This window comes from Erpetoichthys calabaricus, chromosome 9 (assembly GCF_900747795.2).
Source record: "Erpetoichthys calabaricus chromosome 9, fErpCal1.3, whole genome shotgun sequence".
Taxonomy (NCBI): domain Eukaryota; kingdom Metazoa; phylum Chordata; class Cladistia; order Polypteriformes; family Polypteridae; genus Erpetoichthys; species Erpetoichthys calabaricus.
This window is the reverse complement of record NC_041402.2, coordinates 26,319,407-26,338,222: the sequence shown is the minus strand read 5'-3', so window position 1 is coordinate 26,338,222 and position 18,816 is coordinate 26,319,407. Positions and strand designations below refer to the sequence as shown.

Genomic DNA, 18,816 nt, shown 5'->3' with positions numbered 1-18,816 from the left:
GTAAATACAATTAATCCGTTCCAGACCATACGAACTGTATGTAAATATATATACTTTTTTTAAGTTTTTAAGCACAAATATAGTTAATTAAACCATAGAATGCACAGCGTAATAGTAAACTAAATGTAAAAACATTGAATAACACTGAGAAAACCTTGAACAACAGAGAAAACTAATACTGCAATAGTTCGCACTATAGCACTACCAACCGCTGGCTAAAAACACTTTTTTTAATGAGTTTTAAGCACATGGAAAAAATGAACATTTGAAAAAATCCGTAATTTAATAAACCACCAAGAAAAGTAACATTGCAACAATGCATGCTACGAACCGATCGCTGTAAACAGAAGTGGAAACAAAATCAAGCCCAGTGCATTCTTTAACTGCCTTCTCTACCTTATGAGTTCAGCCCTCTCTCGCGCTGCCTGTGTGTGTGCGTCTGTCTCTCTCTCTCGTGCTGCCTGTGTGTGTGCGTCTGTCTCTCTCTCGCGCTGCCTGTGTGTCTCTATCTCTTGCTCGCTGCACAGGAAATGCACAGGGAGAGACTGAACATGTACAAATCGAAAGGGAAACTGGCTTGTTCGTATACCGAGTGTGTGGTTGTGAACCGAGGCAAACGTTTGTGTGGCGAACTTTTTGGTCGTAAACCGATTTGTACGTGTACCGAGACGTTCGTGAACCGAGGTTCCACTGTATATAGATATTCTCTGGTAAGAGTATCTGTGAAAATGTATCTTTAGAAATGAAAATAGTTTTTATTATTTTTTTATGCTAACACACTTCACAGTTGTTAACTTCTCACTTTCCTGATTTCATCTTCACTGTCATTCTCAGTTTTTACTTGTAACTTGTTTGTTAATAGCCTTTGTCTCTTACTATTTAACTGATAAAACCTACTTTAAATATGTGGTACGGTGACTTATTTACCAATATTTTTGTACATTTATTACAATCCATCCTCTCTTTGATTATTCCAGTTAAAGATTATATAGGCAGTGAGCCAATCATGGTGTAAGCAGGAATCAACAGAAGAAGCACGAGTCTGTAACAGGGCGCACTTGCTAACACTTGCAAAATTTAGACTTGGCAATGAACCCTTGCAGCGTGGCAAGAAATAACTCCACAGGCACCCAAGAACGCCAGGCTGGGAACTGAACACAGTTCCTGAGAGGTGTGAGGCAGAACTGCAAACCAATAATTAGGAATACATGAGCTCAAGAGATGGAAAGATGAATGGATTAATCCTATATTGTTAGATTTTCGGGTTATATCTGCTTAAATTGAATAATTGTTTAATCCTAAAACAGTATTCTTAAATCCTCTCAATTTGTGAATCCTTTCCCAGCAGCAACCAATTTTGTAAGGAAGAAGCCAATAATAGATAGTCCACCGCAGGCACTACTTTCATTTGTAAGGATGAATGAGAATCACCTTACTTAATCACTTAAACACCCACGTCAATAACGGGACAATAGGCAAAAACAAAAATTCACACAAACACGGGACAAACAAACAAACTCCGCATAGTCAGTGACTGATGATCTCATATGCCAGGAGGCAACAATGGTCACCAATGCACAGATTTACTCCCCTGATTGAGCCAAATTTAATTAAATATTTGGATTATATAATTGGATTAAAATACTAGCTAAAAAGGCTGACCATATCATATTTTAAGTTAATGTTATTCAGTGAAAGTTAGATATGGAAACAACCTTGAAAAGCCAATGATTAATAAAGTATATAAAAAAACCCAAAAAAAACTAAGTTATGTTTTCTGACTGAATCCTTCTCCCAAATTTGGAAAACATCTCTGCAGTATTCTTCATGTCTGTTTCATGTTTATTCACAAATGGACATTTATTCAGTTCCATTCAGAATCAATTATAAAATCATACATCATCTGTTACCTCATATAGTGTATGTATTACCTATGCAGTTTAGTTCAATTTATTCACATTAAGTGCTTTTCTACGTTTAACCCTATCTATCTATCTATCTATCTATCTATCTATCTATCTATCTATCTATCTATCTATCTATCTATCTATCTATCTATCTATCTATCTATCTATCTATCTAGCTATCTATCTACATATAGTGCTTGTAGCCACATTTGTTTCTGAAATTATTCGACTACTGGACAGGTTCTGACACAAAGTATATGTGAATAAAAATATAACAGTCCAAATGTCTTTGTTTTAAAAGTTTTAGTGAAATTCAAAGCAAAACAGTTCACACAAAAATGAAGAAAGAAGCTAATAATACACAAAGATAATTTTTTTTAGTCTTTATGTTTGTATACATTCACGTTGAAGCCAACATCCACATTCAAGCTTACAGTCATGTTCAAGTTCACAATCAGAAAACTATATGCCCCTGTCTCTTTCTTTTTGCAAAGTCATTCCAGACTCTCCATCTGTAATATTATGTCACAAATACAGCAGCATTTTAAGAATGTTTCGTACTAGGTTATAGGGGGTGAAACACAATCTTCTATTATGTAAAGAGGAAGAGGAGGCTGGGAGCACACACTGATACAGTGAATTGCAACACCCACCACATGACAAGCCACCTCAGGATTCCAATTTAGGACCCGAGTGCAACCATGCAATGGGTGACACCTCAGCACCACACTGGATAAAGAGCAATTTCATTCTGAGGATGATTCTTTGCACATAACTTCTTTGGGCTTTGAAAAAGTTTCTAATATGCAGACAAATCAGAGATCTTTACATGTGTAGTCGGCAGGGTACCGAGATATCAAGAAAAACGGAACATAGCCTGCATGCAGCAAGAGTCCTTTTAAAATTAGGAGCCCAGTGGTCTTTCGCAAATCTCTTCAAATGTTCATGGTTATTAATGGAGCCTGTTAGAGATCAGAATAAATAAAAGTTCCTTCTGGAATATTCAAATGGAAAGGTCTTTTGTAAACCAATAAAAGTTACCCATTTATTCAGTTCCATTCAGAATCTATTATATAATCATACATCCTCTATAACATCATATAATGTATGGTATATGTCTATCCCATTTAGTACAATTTATTCATATTAAGTGCTTTTCTACCCATAAGCCTATCTATCTATCTATCTATCTATCTATCTATCTATCTATCTATCTATCTATCTATCTATCTATCTATCTATCTATCTATCTATCTATCTATCTATGATATAGTGCCCTACACATCTATTTTTTTATCCATCCATTATCCAACCCGCTATATCCTAACTACAGGGTCATGGGGGTCTGCTGGAGCCAATCCCAGCTAACACAGGGCGCAAGGCAGGAAACAAACCCCGGGCAGGGTGCCAACCCACCGCACTATTTTTTATCTGATAACATTAATTATTTTTATGCTGGATTAAATACTTTATTTCTTCTCATAGGTCAGCTTCAAAATTGTCGAGATAAATAAAATGCATTGCCTGTTTTACTGACCACTTTTTTTTTGATTTTATCTTTTAGAGAGTTTGCCCGTTGGAAGGTGAGGAATACAGCCATTGAACGGAGGGATTTAATCCGCAATCCTGTCCCTTTAATGCCAGAGTTCCAGAAAAGTATTCGTATGCTGGGAAGAAGACCCTCCACACAGCAGTTCATTGATACCATCATAAAAAAATACGGAACCCACATACTGGTATCAGCTACTCTTGGAGGTACAGCAAAGTGGCTTCTTATTCACTATAAACCTGTATCTTGAGATTTACTTCAATTACTGTAGAAATAAAAAAAGAATCTTGGGAGCCTATTATTCCTTGACAAATTACAGCATGTTAAATCTGTACATTTAAAAGTATTACTAACATTTTATTTTACTTCACATATTCAAGTTCAATTGAATGAAATTTTGTAGTGCAAAGGTGCATCGGTCTTAAAATACAAAACTTTAATAACTATATATGTTGAGTTGTTTTACTAGTGCAAAACTAAAGCTGAAAACATGTAACTTTATAAACATTCCTGCATTAATTTCCTCACTGTAATCAGAAATATGAAACCATTTTGTACTCAACAAGATGTGACATGATTTTCAATGAAATCTTTCTAACTTAAAACACACAGCTAACTTAATTTTCTTTTAGAATTGTTACACCCAGAAGAAGTATGATTGTAGGAATAGGCTGCAGAACTTTAAGCATATTAGTAACCAGCCAGTGATTCGAACAAAACTGAATTTGCAACAAACCCTACAAGTTTCATATTATAAATTAAAAACAAATGCAAAAACTATGCAATTTTGTGTCCAATGAAATTCATCTCATTGGCCCATGAAGAAAGGTACTGAGTACAGGATATATAAAGAACTCTTTTCCTCCAATATTTAGATCTCATATCCAACTTACTGGTAGTGCCAGTGTAGGGACTACAATTACCATCAGGCACTGGAGCATCCTGGGGCTGATGGGAGGATGCTTTATGGTCACATATAAAGTTTAAATAACACTTGCAAAAGTAGGACCTCATCAAAGATTGCTACAGCATTTTATTTTCATTTAATTTGGATTGCATTACCCTTTTGAATCATTGTAGTTTATGTTTATCATGGTTAGTTTGCAAAAGGCACTTCCCTTACGTTTATTTTCATTTAGACCTTTTCGGAGAAACTTACTGGTCCAAAAGGAGTGTATGGTGTTGCCAAACCCTTATGAAACAATATGCACCTTTCTTTCCACCTCTGAAAAATAAGATTCTTCGCAGTGAGTTACACAGTTGTGGCATCACATGTGAAATGAGTTTTAAATTTCATTAAACTGTATGTGAAAGAAACCTCTGCTGTATTGCACATCGCTGTCTATTACATTTCTCATTGTCTTATTTTATGTAACCTATGTTGTGAGATTTGGATCGACGGACGTGGACAGTAAATGCCTGGTGCATATTGGTCAAAAGTGAATATAGGAAATTCATTGCACTCTGTGCACATGGCAATAACTCTAAAATGAATTGATGATAACACATTTTTCATCAGAGCAAAGCCTTACATTTGTGATAAAAATTACAGAATGAGGTACGATTGTTTAGCACATGCTTTTTTTCAGAATTTTGTAGAAAGAGAGGAGGACGAAAGATGGCATTGCTAACTGTTACTGATTCCTGTTAGTAGACATCTATTTAAATCCATTTTATGATGAGGCAGTAATCATTTTGATATGCAGATTTGTAGCTATTTTAAATAAATATTGAATCATCCTTATATTATTTTATACCACTGCTTTCTAAGAGTACTGAATTCCCAAGCCCTACACCCTTCCTCCATAGGCCCCCAACTGTTGATGCTGTCTGTGGTCCATGAGTGTAGCCTATTTTAACTATAGACTTCATGACATAATATTGGGATATACTTTATAATATTGGGAAGACAGGATGATGTAGTTCCAAGCTTGGTTACAGTGGATTAATAAAAATATTTCAGACAGCTCCAATGTTGTCTTTTCCACTGTATTTATTCACCAAAACCTTCATACATATCCTCTACTTGTACTGTGTAACCGGTAGGGGGAGTCACCAAGCTTCAAAGCACATATACAATAATACACAACAGAGTCACAGGTTAAAATAATAACCAGGCACATTATATAATGAAGCACAACCAATAATCATACAGAACAATGGTACTGTTTCTTCTCCTTCCACCTCCAGCTGAGCGACCTTATATACTGGATGCGGAATGGCTTCTGGTGACCCGGCATGGCTTGTTGGGAGCACTTCTGGGTTATTTGAAAACCAGGGCAGTCCTCTCCCAACAGCATCCTCTTGTAGCACCCAGAGTCCACAACAGAGTTGCACTTCCAGACTCCAGTTCCCATTAACCCCTTGGGTGTCCAAGCTGGAACGCCTCCAGCGGACCACTGCCACCTAATGTATGGAGGATGAAACTGCTTGTAGCCTCGGGTTTCTACTCACCTATCCCCTGGCACCTTCCATCTTGGAAATAGATCATGCCAGGATGTCTGTCTGTCCTCCATGGCACTCACAACTCATAAGGCTTTAAAAGGGCAAACTATAATAAGTGAAACTTGGGTTGTAAATGAAAACTTCTGACTGGTGGCTATTAAAGATGTTCATCACTGGATATTTCACATAATTCATTTACAGTATGTGCCTTTAACAGGTGATAAAATATGTATACAGTATGCACACGACAAGGTACAGATTCCTTTATTACATTTACAGTAAGGGTCCAGTGTAGAAATTTTAACTTGGTTTTCAACCATATGTGGGGTGGGGTGGCATCCATGATCATTATTTTTAAAGGATGTGCTGCTTTCTGTCAATTTATATTATAAAATTTCAACTTCCATTTTTAACAGCTTTATCAGTTTAAATAAAGATTGCATTGCATGCCAGTAAAATTCAACCAACTCCTGCGAATGACCTATTCATTGCAGGGGAAAGGCGCATTTTCTCTCTGAATCTCATATTATTTGCAGTTGTTAGCCTGAATGTTTTTAAGTTGCTGTCACTGACACACAACTTCTTAAATGAAAATGCTTCATTACTGTTGGTACCAATTCAATTTCAGCAACGATGTCATGAAAACATCTCTTTTTAGTATAATGTAAAATGAAAATGAGCTGGCATTGACCTGTAAAATGCAATAAATATAAATTTTAAACAGATTTTTGTATGGTGTTTAGAAACAGGATTGATAGTAACTGAAGAAATAAATCATTATTTTTGATTTTCTTTTTTATTACTGTATTCCTGGCCTCTTTTGATCCATAAACCTTCATATCCACTGTCACTGGCTATGTGGCATTTGCAGGTCTGTCCGCTGTCTGAATGAGTTTATTGTGGGTTCTCTGGTGTCATCCTACTGTATTTCCAAAAGATTTGAATGTTTGGTTAAAAGAGAGAATATACAATACAATACAATACAATTTATTCTTGTATAGCCCAAAATCACACAAAAAGTGACGCAATGGGCTTTAACAGGCCCTGTCTCTTGACAGCCCCCCAGCCTTGACTCTCTAAGAAGACAAGGAAAAACTCCCAAAAAAAACCTAGTAGAGAAAAATGGAAGAAACCTTGGGAAAAGCAGTTCAAAGAGAGACCCCTTTCCAGGTAGGTTGGGCGTGCAGTGGGTGTCAAAAGAAGGGGGTCAATACAATACAATACAATACACAGAACAGAACAGAACAAATCCTCAATACAGTATAAAAATAAAAATTTTAGAAGTACGGAGCAGAATTTAACAGTAGATGATATCACATAAGAAGATTTGGATATATTTAGAGTCCTGGAGACCTCATCCATCAAGCTGCCTCCCTCATTTGGCCATTCCATGGCTGAAACAGCGCTGGGCCAGCCAGTCCGATGAAATTACCCCTCCTTCCCACGATTCCTGCGATCCTCCATCAGGGATGACTTTACTTTAGGCAGGCAAAATAACTTGACAGGTGGGCCGTGGAACCAAGTGCCACATTTGAGTACCGAGAAGAGAAACAGAATAGATGAGGGTATCCAATTATAACTATCATGTTACTTATGTTTTAGTGCTAATGACTAACAACAGAGATGCAGTCTGTACAGTTAATTAGCAGCTCTAGTCAGGATATGCAAAAGTGAAGTAGTGAGTCTTCATCTCTTATAGTAGCAGGCAGACCATTCCACAGTTTAGGGGCCCTGTAACTAAAAGCTCGGCCTCCCACTTTTATTTTATTAATCATTGGAATCATAAGCAGACCAGCATCTTGAGATCTTAATGTGCGCTCTGGTTTGTAAGTCATGATAAGTTCCAACAAGTAAGCCAAACCTCGGCCATTTAATGCTTTATATGTTAAAAGGAGGATTTTGAAATCTGCCCTAAACTTAACCGGGAGCCAGTGTAAGGATTTAAGAACTGGAGTTATTTGTTCATATTTTCTTGTTCTTGTAATAATTCTTGCAGCTGCATTTTGGATTAACTGGAGGCTGTATAGAGAACAGTTTGAACATCCAGTGAACACCGCATTGCAGTAGCCAATCCTACTAGAGATAAATGCATGAATTATTTTCTCAGAATCCTGTTTATTTAGAAAGCGCCTTAATTTCCTAACATTTTTAAGATGGAAGAAACATGATTTGGACAACTTTGTAATATGCGTTTTAAATGACACGCTAGAGTCAAAGATAACTCCAAGATTGCTGACTGATTCAGTATAATTAATGGGGATTCCAACTGAGTTAAATGATGACAAAATATTGTTATGATCAGCGTCATTCCCTCCAACAATTAACATCTCTGTTTTATCTGTGTTTAAAGACAAGTAGTTCTCATTCATCCACTCCTTTAATTCACTAACACAACTAATTAAAGACAACATTGGAGAAACTTCATTTGATTTAAATGAAAGGAATAACTGGGGTTCATCTGCATACGAGTGAAAATTAACATTATGTTTCCTAATGAGAGATCCCAGTGGAAGCATGTAAAGTGAAAACAGTAAAGGTCCCAGTACTGAGCCCTGCGGGACACCATATTGAACTTCTGTGTATAATGATGGAGTACTGTCAGCACATTTCTGTACATATTGCAATCGATTTGATAAATAAGAACTAAACCAACCGAGCATGGTGCCTGTAAACCCAACATCATTTTCTAGCCTGTGCAGTAAAATACAATGGTCAATGGTGTTAAATGCTGCACTTAAGTCCAACAACATAATTACAGTGGAATATGGCTCTTTATAATATTGTACTTACTAGAGACTATCTCAACTCCCTAATCTATTTTGAAAACTTTAATAAAAAATATGCATGAATAAGCCTGTGCTGCTATCCTTCCCATTAAACCCACTCAAAATCAAAACCTGTGCTACCTTCTTCATAAATATATCCTGTTTTTGGCATGAATGTTTTTTCATTAGTGATGAGCAAATTGAACAGAATTCACTTTGCCGTGAGTTAGACAAAATGTGTGGGTACTTTGCCAAACTTGGCAAATTGCATTGAAGTCAATGGGGAAGGAAGAGCTGAAGTAGTTTTGACTAGATTATAATGGTGCAATGGTCTTAAGTGTCCCTGAGGGTCAGAGAAGCATCTGCCAACTATGCTGACCTGATTATCACAGCTAAAAATATGACATGATCTGTGAGGCAGTAATGCCAATCACTGTGCCAACCTGCCTCAAACAAGACGCAGACAGAATGATTATCACACACAAAGTACAAAAAATGGACACAAACTAGCAATAAGCAAAAAACAGATAAAGCAAACCTACCTTAGAGTCTTGGCGACTGGAGTCACAGCTTCACTGCTGGCTGCGTGGTGAGTCTGTATAAGGGAAGGAAGTACAGTTAGTTTCAAGGCAGAAACGTTTGTCACATAATCCACTTGTCAACCTCTTCATGTAATATTTCGGCAATAAAAAAATTAGTTTAAAATTTTGTAAAAGTAATGAGCAATGAAGGGGAAGGATTTCGATATCTGAGACAGATGTTTCCATAAATAACTGATGACAAGATTAAGGAAGGCATTTTTGTTGGTCTACAAATTAGACCCGTCATCAATGATAAGTAGTTTAAAGATCTGTTAGTGGGGCCAGAGATAACTGCATGAAAGACATTCAAGAATTTTGTTGATAATTTTCTTGGCAACTACAGAGCACCAAACTACATTCCACTGGTTGACAAAATGCTTCAAATGTAGAAAACCATATAGTGCAACATGTCACAAAAGATTCATTTTCTGCATTCACACTTTGGACTACTTCCCTGCTAATCCTGGTGCAATCAGTGACGAACATGTGAATGGTTTCACCGGGACATTGCAATGATGGATCAGCAGAATTGAACCAATACAATGCGTTAGCTTGTGGTGAAGTGTGTCCAGGGTCAATGGCAATGCTCCATTTTTCAAGAGCAGGGCTCAGATGCTGTTAAAAATTTAATGTGGAAATTAGCTGATTACTAATTGAAGTACATTTGCAATCAGCACATCATGTCCCCACTGATGCTCCGTGGGCCATTTGTGAAAGTACCTACACCTCCAAGGATAAAAATAGGATTGAAAGAGAAGAAAAAGAGAAAGAATTTGAGGAAGAAAGATCTTTGAAAAGGGAGTGAACAGACTCATTTTGGGAGTTAGTGTGAAGATATAGTGGCAAACTGATCAGGGAAACCACACAGAGGAGTGCAGTGCCAGGCGCTCGAGGGGTGGATAGGATTGCTCCTACTGAACAGCTGAGAGTAGGTGCAGTTAAGTTCTTTAGGCATCTTACAGGCGAGGTGGATGCCATTGTAAGGTGGCTGAGACGGGAGTCATTTGGGAACCATGTTCTCTGATGTCTGAGCTCTGCTGAGTATACCTAAGTGATGGGTGAGCGGGTGAGACAAGAGAGTAGCTACTAGATAGATAGATAGATAGATAGATAGATAGATAGATAGATAGATAGATAGATAGATAGATAGATAGATAGATAGATAGATAGATACTTTATTAATCCCAATGGGAAATTCACAGGGAACAAACTGCAGGGCGATTCTGACTCCTTGGTTTTAACAGATTATTTATTGTCATTATTTATTACATTTTAACTCACCAAGTACTGTTTTAACAGATTCTTTATTGAAGACTTTGAACTGCACCAAAATTTGTTTTGGACACAATGCACTTTACACCCGAAAGTTGTTGTTTGTGTCCTCATTGCCCTAGTTCATCTTGATGCATAAGTATTGATATCCCAGGAAGAGAAAGAACCCAAGGCTGCAGGCACCCAGAGCACCACACAACTTTATTAAGTGTCTAGACATGCTAAATTCATAAAAATAATTTTGTTTTTCTACAAATTCATACATGATACAGTCCATCTGAAATTATATTTCTGTTTAGTGTAAAGCTGTCTATCATACTCACCAAAAACTTTTCAGAAAGCCAAAATTTTGGACAAAAAATGTTTGCCCAGTGTAAATTAATCCTGCTGTCTCCCATTTCCAAGAATATGGTTTTGAGCCCTGAACACTTATCATGTGTAATTTGCCTACTCTCTCCTGTTCCTTTCTATTTCCCTGTAGGGTTTTTCTCTGGGTACTCTGGTTTCCTCCCACATCCAAAGGATATGTGAGTCAGGTTATTTAGCAGCTAAACAGATTTATTTGCTTCTAAATTTACTTGAAGTGGCTGACATTTAACACAGTTGCTGCTTTGTGTTGGTTAAAAAACAATGAACTAATAGATATCCTTCAGATGTTAACATGTTAAAACTCCACAAAGGCTGTGACCAGACAGGGCTTTCTTTAAACCTGGCCTCCTGGAGTAGTGAGCCTGCAGCATTAACCACTGTGTAACGTCTGTCTCTTAATATAATTAATCAAGTCACTGTTTCTTTAAACTGATTAAAACTTTCATTACTTTAAGGACTTTTTGATTTACTTAAGAATAAAAAGATCTGTGTGTATAATAAAATTTTAATCATTAAATGTCAAACCAGCAGTTCATTAAAAATAATAATAGACTATAATAATAAAAAATGCACCTATTGAAATAGAGTATTAATACACAGATAATTAAGGAAATGATTTTCTTTAACAGCAATAACTTGAAGGTAAACAGGCTTCCTGTGGGAACTTCACAAAATTAAATATTAGCCTTCACCCAAGGTGCTTCCATTTTTATATTAAAGAGATGAAAAAACTTAGCTCCCAATGCCAGATGGCACATTTATTAAACCTCATTTTGCTGGAAAATGAACAGACACTGTGTTCATTGTGGTGAGCTGGAACTCTTTTATCTACATAAATTTATTGTAGTACTAGCAAATCATGTAAAAATAGGCAAGGTTATTGGGAAAATTGGCATATAACAAAAAAATTACAAAAAAATAAATAAAAATGGCAGGACTGATAAGCGGCCTACAGGCTATAAACAACTGCCAGACCCATCAATGCAGTGGGCACAGTTATTCCATTCTGAATCTCTCCCTAAGCCTTGACAATATTCATTAAGGAGAAATACTAAATTGTCGAATTTTCAGTATACTATATATAGCACTGGGCAGAAAATTATTTCAAGCTTTATTCACTCAAAAATGGTGATCATGATAGACAGATTGAAATTGAAGACAAATATAGTTTTAGGTGAACTGCGTATTGGAGGATTTAGAAGAATCATGAAATTAACTTTCCATGAATTTAGTGTGTTTAACCTCTTAATGATTCTGACATTGCATTTGTTCAATTGAGCTAAAAATGTTTAGCTGCTGATTTTCATTTATACTGAGTGCTTGATGCTTGTTTTAGTGTCTAACAATAGTCATCCAGCATTGATGGAATCCACTTACACAGCTATTGTGTTACCATCATTGTAATGTCCTGCTGAAACCTTCCACCATGTTCGTCACTGACTGCACCAAGATTAGCAGGCAAGAAGTTCCAATGTGAATGAACGGTTTTGTATGCTTGAAGCTTGTTGTCAGCCCGCTGGACATTTATGGCGCCGTGTAGTTGCTAAGAAAGTTTTCAACAACATCCTTCCAAAATCCATGCAATTACCTTTAGCTACTCTTGTAGATCTTCAAACTGCTTGTCATTGATGATGTGCCTGATGCGTGGACCAACAAAAACACCTTCCTTAATGCTGGCATCAGTAATTTGTGTAAGCGTCTGTTTTAAATATCAAGATCTTTCACCACCCTTATTCATTGTTTTCATGAGTTTTTTTCATCAGTCCAAGTTTTAAATGAAGAGGAGGCAAAAACATCTTCGTTGGGTCAACAATTTGTTAATGCACTACACTTTCATGCCTTGGAACCAAATTCTTGTGGAGCAGCCAGTTCTTTTGAAAGTAATGAGACTCTTTAGCATGGCTAGCCAATTCTCAGTATTTGGTACATCTGAGCTTCATTTCTAGTAGAAGTGCCACTGCATTTACATCACCTCAGATGTTCAGTCGTAGTAGTTGTACTGTATATGGATACTGCAATGTGATCAGTAGGCCTATATCTGTAAGATACACCCAACAGTTTTCAGGAAGCAATTTTTTCATTTTTCCAGCGTAATCTAAGATAAATTTATAAAATGCGTAGCCATTTCTCTCTTTTGCTCTTTACTATGCTCACATATTATTTAGATTGGTTAGTTATTTCCTGAACACTTATTCCAACACATCCTGTCCTTTATTGTAAGTTTGATTTCTAACTGTAATTTAGTGAGCACAAGTCTTATTTGAAATACTAGTATCCCATATAGGGTTTGTTCCTACCCTGTGTCCAGTTTTGACAAGATAGGCCCACCACCACCCTTACTTGGATTAGGTAAGTTTGTCTGTGTTTATTTCAGGTTCTTCCAGTATACATTTCCTAAGATGCTTTTGTCATTGGCCTTTTAGTTGTATGTGTATATTACTATATGACAGCATTTTGAAATCAAAGAGGTGAAAATGAGCATGACAATGGTAATACCCAGTGTTTAATGTACTGCAGTTGAATGAACACAATGAATTTCAGAAAATTGTATGACAATACCAAAAATTCAGGTTGTGAGACCGCTCACACTACAAGACATTCGAATGAAATTTCTGACAAGACAGAAATTCGTCTAATTGTACGACAGCTCAATTGTAAGATGCGATCAGGCATCACAACTTCTCTTATAGTGAGTGTGATATGACAGCAAATGAAAATGAAATTAGGGCTGACTCAGAAAATCAGCTGGCAACTGCAAATATGGCTTAAAATCATGCCAAAATCACACAGTGCATGTCTGGTCGTAGGGATTTATGGCACATGAGTGCATCGTCCGCTTCTGGACCTTGCCTGTGTCAGAAGCCTCCTACAATTGATTTTGTTTTATTTAACTTTGTAATATAATTATTATTATGTATGTCGCTATTAATTTTCATAATCTCATTTGTTGGCATTGTCACATCACTATTTTCTTTGCTGCTTTTCCTGTAGGCATCACCGATTTTTGCAATTGTTTTTCACAGGTACCGCCATATTGTTTATGGCATCTACTGTAATAGGCCACATGAGTTGGCTGGCATCTCTGCCAGGACGGATGAGCTCATTAACTGGCTGGGAGGTCCTTTTAATGGAAGGATGTGGGTGGATGGGCATCCTGACTAGGTTGGTTAGTGGTACCTTAATGGATGGATTGGGGAGACTTCCTCCCAGGGCCATGTGCTTCCCCAGTAAGTAAGGTGTTGCATCCTGTTTGGGCACCTGCAAAGGCTGCATGGGAGTTGTAGGTTTAGTTGGCACCCCTTGTTGGGTCCTCGGGTGCCGCCATGGGGAGCTGAAGGAGGTAGGCTCTTCTATGAATGGGAGGTCCCACCTGAGCCAGAAGTGCTTCCTGGATGCAATGTGATAGCACCGTTATAGAGGAAGCTGCTCTACTTCACCTGGGGGAGTCAGAGTCAAGAAAGTAGTTGGACAAAGCTCACCTGGGTAGAGTGGAGAAGGAGAGAGTCATTTTGCTGGAACTATGGAGCACATTAAGGTATTTATGTCAATAAAACTCTTTCATTAGAATATGAAACTGTTGTCAACTTCAAAAAAATAAATTGCTTTTTAACATACACCAATAAAGCAACCAGCTAGCTAGCTAACTAATCAAACACATCATCACTGATCTTTACAGTTCTGGCTCAATTATAGCAAAGTCAGCTATACAGTGGCACTTCAGTTGTGTCGCTTGCCCTTTCCTTACTCTGAAGCTTTTTCTTCAGACGTCTAAACCTGAGACTGTTTTTTCTTTTCCGAATTCTTGGAATTGGCTATGAGCCTGGCTCATTCTCTGTCTGCCCACATAGCAGTCCATTTGTTAGGATGGTGGTCTTCTGCAGCTGTGCATTTGTGCATTTACCCTCCATCCAACCTACCCATATTTGTTCATTTAAGCTTGTATATCTAATATCCTGTTGACGTTTGTCCAGCTTCCTCCAGGCTCCTGTTTCATAATAGCTGATCCCTGTTGTCTTTCTGACAAAAGGAGCTTCCTTTTGTATTACGACCCCTAATAGCTTTGTCTATAAAAATAAAAGCATTCTTTTCTGGCTGAGCCATTGAATTAATTATATTTGATTTACTCATTTAAGTGTGCTTTAGAGGCTTCCCATGATTGTCTCAAGATTTTTACTACCTCATATTGCTGTAAGTTCATTAAATTGCATATAAAGCTGGTCACCATTAATAATACTGATTGACTGATTGATGAAAGGTTGCATGATAGATTGGAAGCAAGTATGGCAGCCTCAGAATATTTAATCTACAGCACTTGGATCCTGCATGTCTTCTGGGAATTTTGTGTTTAGAAAATGTTTTTATCTTCCTCCTGATATCCAAATATAGAAAGTCTAAGCTACTGTATACCAGGTCTTCAAGAAAATATTCAGAACATTCCACTTTGTACACATTTTGTTATTTTGCAGACTTATGCTAAAATCATTTAAATGCATTTTTTTATCGTCAAACAACACTTATTACCCAGAACAATACAGCAAAAACAAGATTTTAGAACTTTTTGCAGATTTATTAAATCTGAAATATGCCGTTGACAGAAGTGTTGAGACCTTTTCTTTACTCATTACTTAGCTGAAACACCTTTGGCAGTGAGTCTTCTTGGGTATGACACAGCACATGTTGCCCACCTGAAATTGTTTTTTTTCTGCCGTTCTTCCCTGCTGATTGTCTCAAGCACTCAGGCTGGATGGAGACCATTGGTGGACGGCTATTTTTTTAGGTTTCTCCAGAGGTGTTCATTTGGGTTCAAGGTCATATTCTGGCTGGGCTACTCGAAGAACATTCCAAGAGTTGTCATTAAGCCACTCCTGTGTGTCTTTGTGTTGCACATAGGGTCATTGTTATTTTAGTAGGTGAACCATCAGCCTGATCTGAGACCCAGAGTGCTCTGAGACAGGTTTTCATTAAGAGTATCTCTGTACTTTGGTCTGCTCAGCTTTCTCTTAACCCTAACAAGACTCCCAGTCCATTCCATTGACAAACAACCCCATGATATACTGTATCCTTGTTACAACATACAAAATAAGAAATAAGTAACTAATATAATAATAATAGTAAAAATAATAATAATAAGATATATTATTTTTGGAAAAATGAAAACAAGTTAGCTTTGATACAATAAAACATACATAATATTGGAGAAAATATCAAACTGAGGCATTTATTGTTCACATTTGGTCCAAGTTTGACAGCAAGCTCTCTGGAAGCATCTTGTCTGTTCCCTAGCTTTCTAGGGAGTGTTGTCCAAGACCTGCAGATTGGGCAGACACCACATTGGGTCATGAAGTTCGGCGTTTCCAGTCGCAGGTTGCGATTGTGAAGTGTACTCTTTCTGTCAAGGATCTTGAGTGCATGACAGGAGCAGGATGGAGGAGCCAAATTACTATGTGTGTCGGAACTGACGAGGAGGCAGGAGTTGAGAGTAGTGATGATTCATGTGTGAGAAAAGGCAAACCCTAGTGGAGGACACACTTAAGAATGGCCTGAGTGGAGTGGTGGCTCTGAGGCTAGGAATCTGCGCTGGTATCCAAAAGGTTGCCGGTTCAAATCCCCGTCACTGCCAAAAGAGATCCTACTCTGCTGGGCCCTTGAGCAAGGCCCTTAACCTGTAATTGCTCCAGGGGCGCTGTACAATGGCTGACCCTGCGCTCTGACCCCAAGGGGTATGCGAAAACTAACAAATTCCTAATACAAGAAATTGTATAAGGCAAACAAAAAAAAAATGTATGCATGCAGAGTGAGAGGGCAATGTGAGTTTAGGCGCGACCTTTCTTTTAGTTTAGAACTTTATTTGGCTTTTTACAGAAGCTGTTTAAATAAATAAACAAATAAAAACATAGATAAGTAAATAAATAAATAAACACATAAATATACAAACACATTTACTTATGAACACACACCAGAATGACTTTAAAGCAAGAAAACTTCTCTCACAGTCCCAGTGAATGGTTGTGCAGGCATATTGCTGTTGGTATAAAGGAGCCCCCATAGTGTTTGTTGACACATTTGTGCTGAATGACTCATTGTCCTCAGTATTAGTGTGTCTGTGCAGCGTTGTTCAAAATGGCCCTCAGTTTTGTTTTAATTCTCTCCTTTGCTTTGATCTCTAGGGAGTCCAGAGTGTGTCCCATAACTGAGTCTGCCCTTTTAATTGCCTTATTGATTCGGTGGGCCTCTCTTGAAGTGACGTTACTAGCCCAGCACATCACTGGAGGATGTGGAGGATGTCACTTCCCACATTAAATGAACGCAGTCTCCTAAGGAAGAAGAGCCTGTTCTGCCCTTTCTTATTTAGTTCTTCTGTGTCCCAAGACCAGTCCAACTTTATCAGCATATTTATCAATAATAATAACTTTTATTAACAAACCTTTCGCAGCCCAAGGATGTAGTACAAAGCATGTCAAAAATAGTTAAAAATACATTAAAAGATACCAGAAAAGGGTAACAAAGCAGATTATACCAAAGATCAGGATACAGATACCTTTTAAGTCTAATTTTAAAAACTTACTTAACTTCACTGAGATTCTGAGGAAGCGCAGGCTACAAGGTTGGAGCTGAAGCATGGAAGACTCTGCCACCCATTGGACTTTTCCTAGCCTTACGAATGGGAAATAGTGGACCAATTTGAGATGATCAGAGCTCAGTGGGGAGGAACATGCAGGTCTAAAAGATCAGAGAGATAAGATGGATGTTGGTGATTTAAGGCTTTGTAAGTTAACAAAATTATTTTGAAGTAAACATGAGATTCAGTTGGGAGCCAATGTACAGAAGGTCCTTCAAAGTTGACATAATATGTTCCTAGGGCTTGGGGTAAGTGAGAACCCTAACAGCAGAGTTCTTAACATACTGCCGTTCATTGAGAACAAAATTTGGAAGACCATGCAGTATGGCATTACAGTAGTCTGGCCTAGATGTAATCAAAGCATGGGCTAAACATTCAACATTTGCTAAGGTCAAAGATGATCAAAGTCAGGCTAAATTACTTAAATGAGTAAAGGGAAGTCGTTAATGTGTGGAACAAATGACAGAGAGGAAGAAAATGTAACACCCAGACTTCTAACTACACCTGAAGTCTAAACAGGGATACCATCAACTAAAAGGATCCATCTTAGCCTGTGGAGACTTATTTGCAATCAAGAGTATTTCAGTTATTTAATTTAATTTAATTTTAAAAATGGGTGTCAGCCATAACTTCATCATCAGATATCAGTTATTTGTTGTTTTACATGCCGTCCCCCATAGCCCCCAATAATGTAGAAGTGTGCATAGTCATGCAAAGACTTAGTGATCTGCCTGCTCCATGTGTTGATGTTAAACAATAAATATCCCCGACTGCCTGGGGACTCAACTCTGCACATCTGTGGCGGTCATATGTGTGTGTGTGTGCCTGTCTTTCTGTTGCTGCACTCACTACAGTATGCATTACAAACAATAAAAATGTATAAATTCCTCCCTGCATCTGTTTAACCCCTGCTCAAATATTTTTCTTGAATTTTGTAATTGCTTAATTAACTGCTCATCATGCTCACTTCTATAAACTCTTTAATAAAAGTGAAACTGTCCTGCAAGCTGAAAGCCGTCTGCTCTTTTTAACTAAACACGTGTGTTGCAAACTTAAGAGAAATGTAACATGGTAATTGTGATTGACACCTTAATGATACTCCAGATATTAACAAAATTCTACTAAGTGACGTCATAAATATGTACACAATACAATTTGTTAAAATATAGAAAATGAATGTCAATATTAAGAACGGACCTGTAGCTGGAGCTTTCAAGTGCACGTTCATCGTATTGATCTCAGAAGTTTGCGGTGTGGTGAAGCTAAGCTGTCTTTATTATGTGCAAGTTGAAACTTTCAAGTGAAAAGT

At 37.5% G+C, this 18,816-nt stretch overlaps 1 protein-coding gene across 3 annotated transcripts in view; it reads left to right on the top strand.

Annotated features, from left to right (window-relative positions):
- The window catches only part of brinp1 (bone morphogenetic protein/retinoic acid inducible neural-specific 1), a 668,396-nt gene that overhangs the window by 325,477 nt on the left and 324,103 nt on the right, over positions 1-18,816 (top strand). For all 3 annotated transcript variants that reach the window (XM_051932394.1, XM_028809186.2, XM_051932395.1), the window contains exon 3: positions 3,472-3,662. In XM_051932394.1, the coding sequence (XP_051788354.1) occupies positions 3,472-3,662 (191 nt within the window). The remainder of the gene's footprint in view (positions 1-3,471; positions 3,663-18,816) is intronic.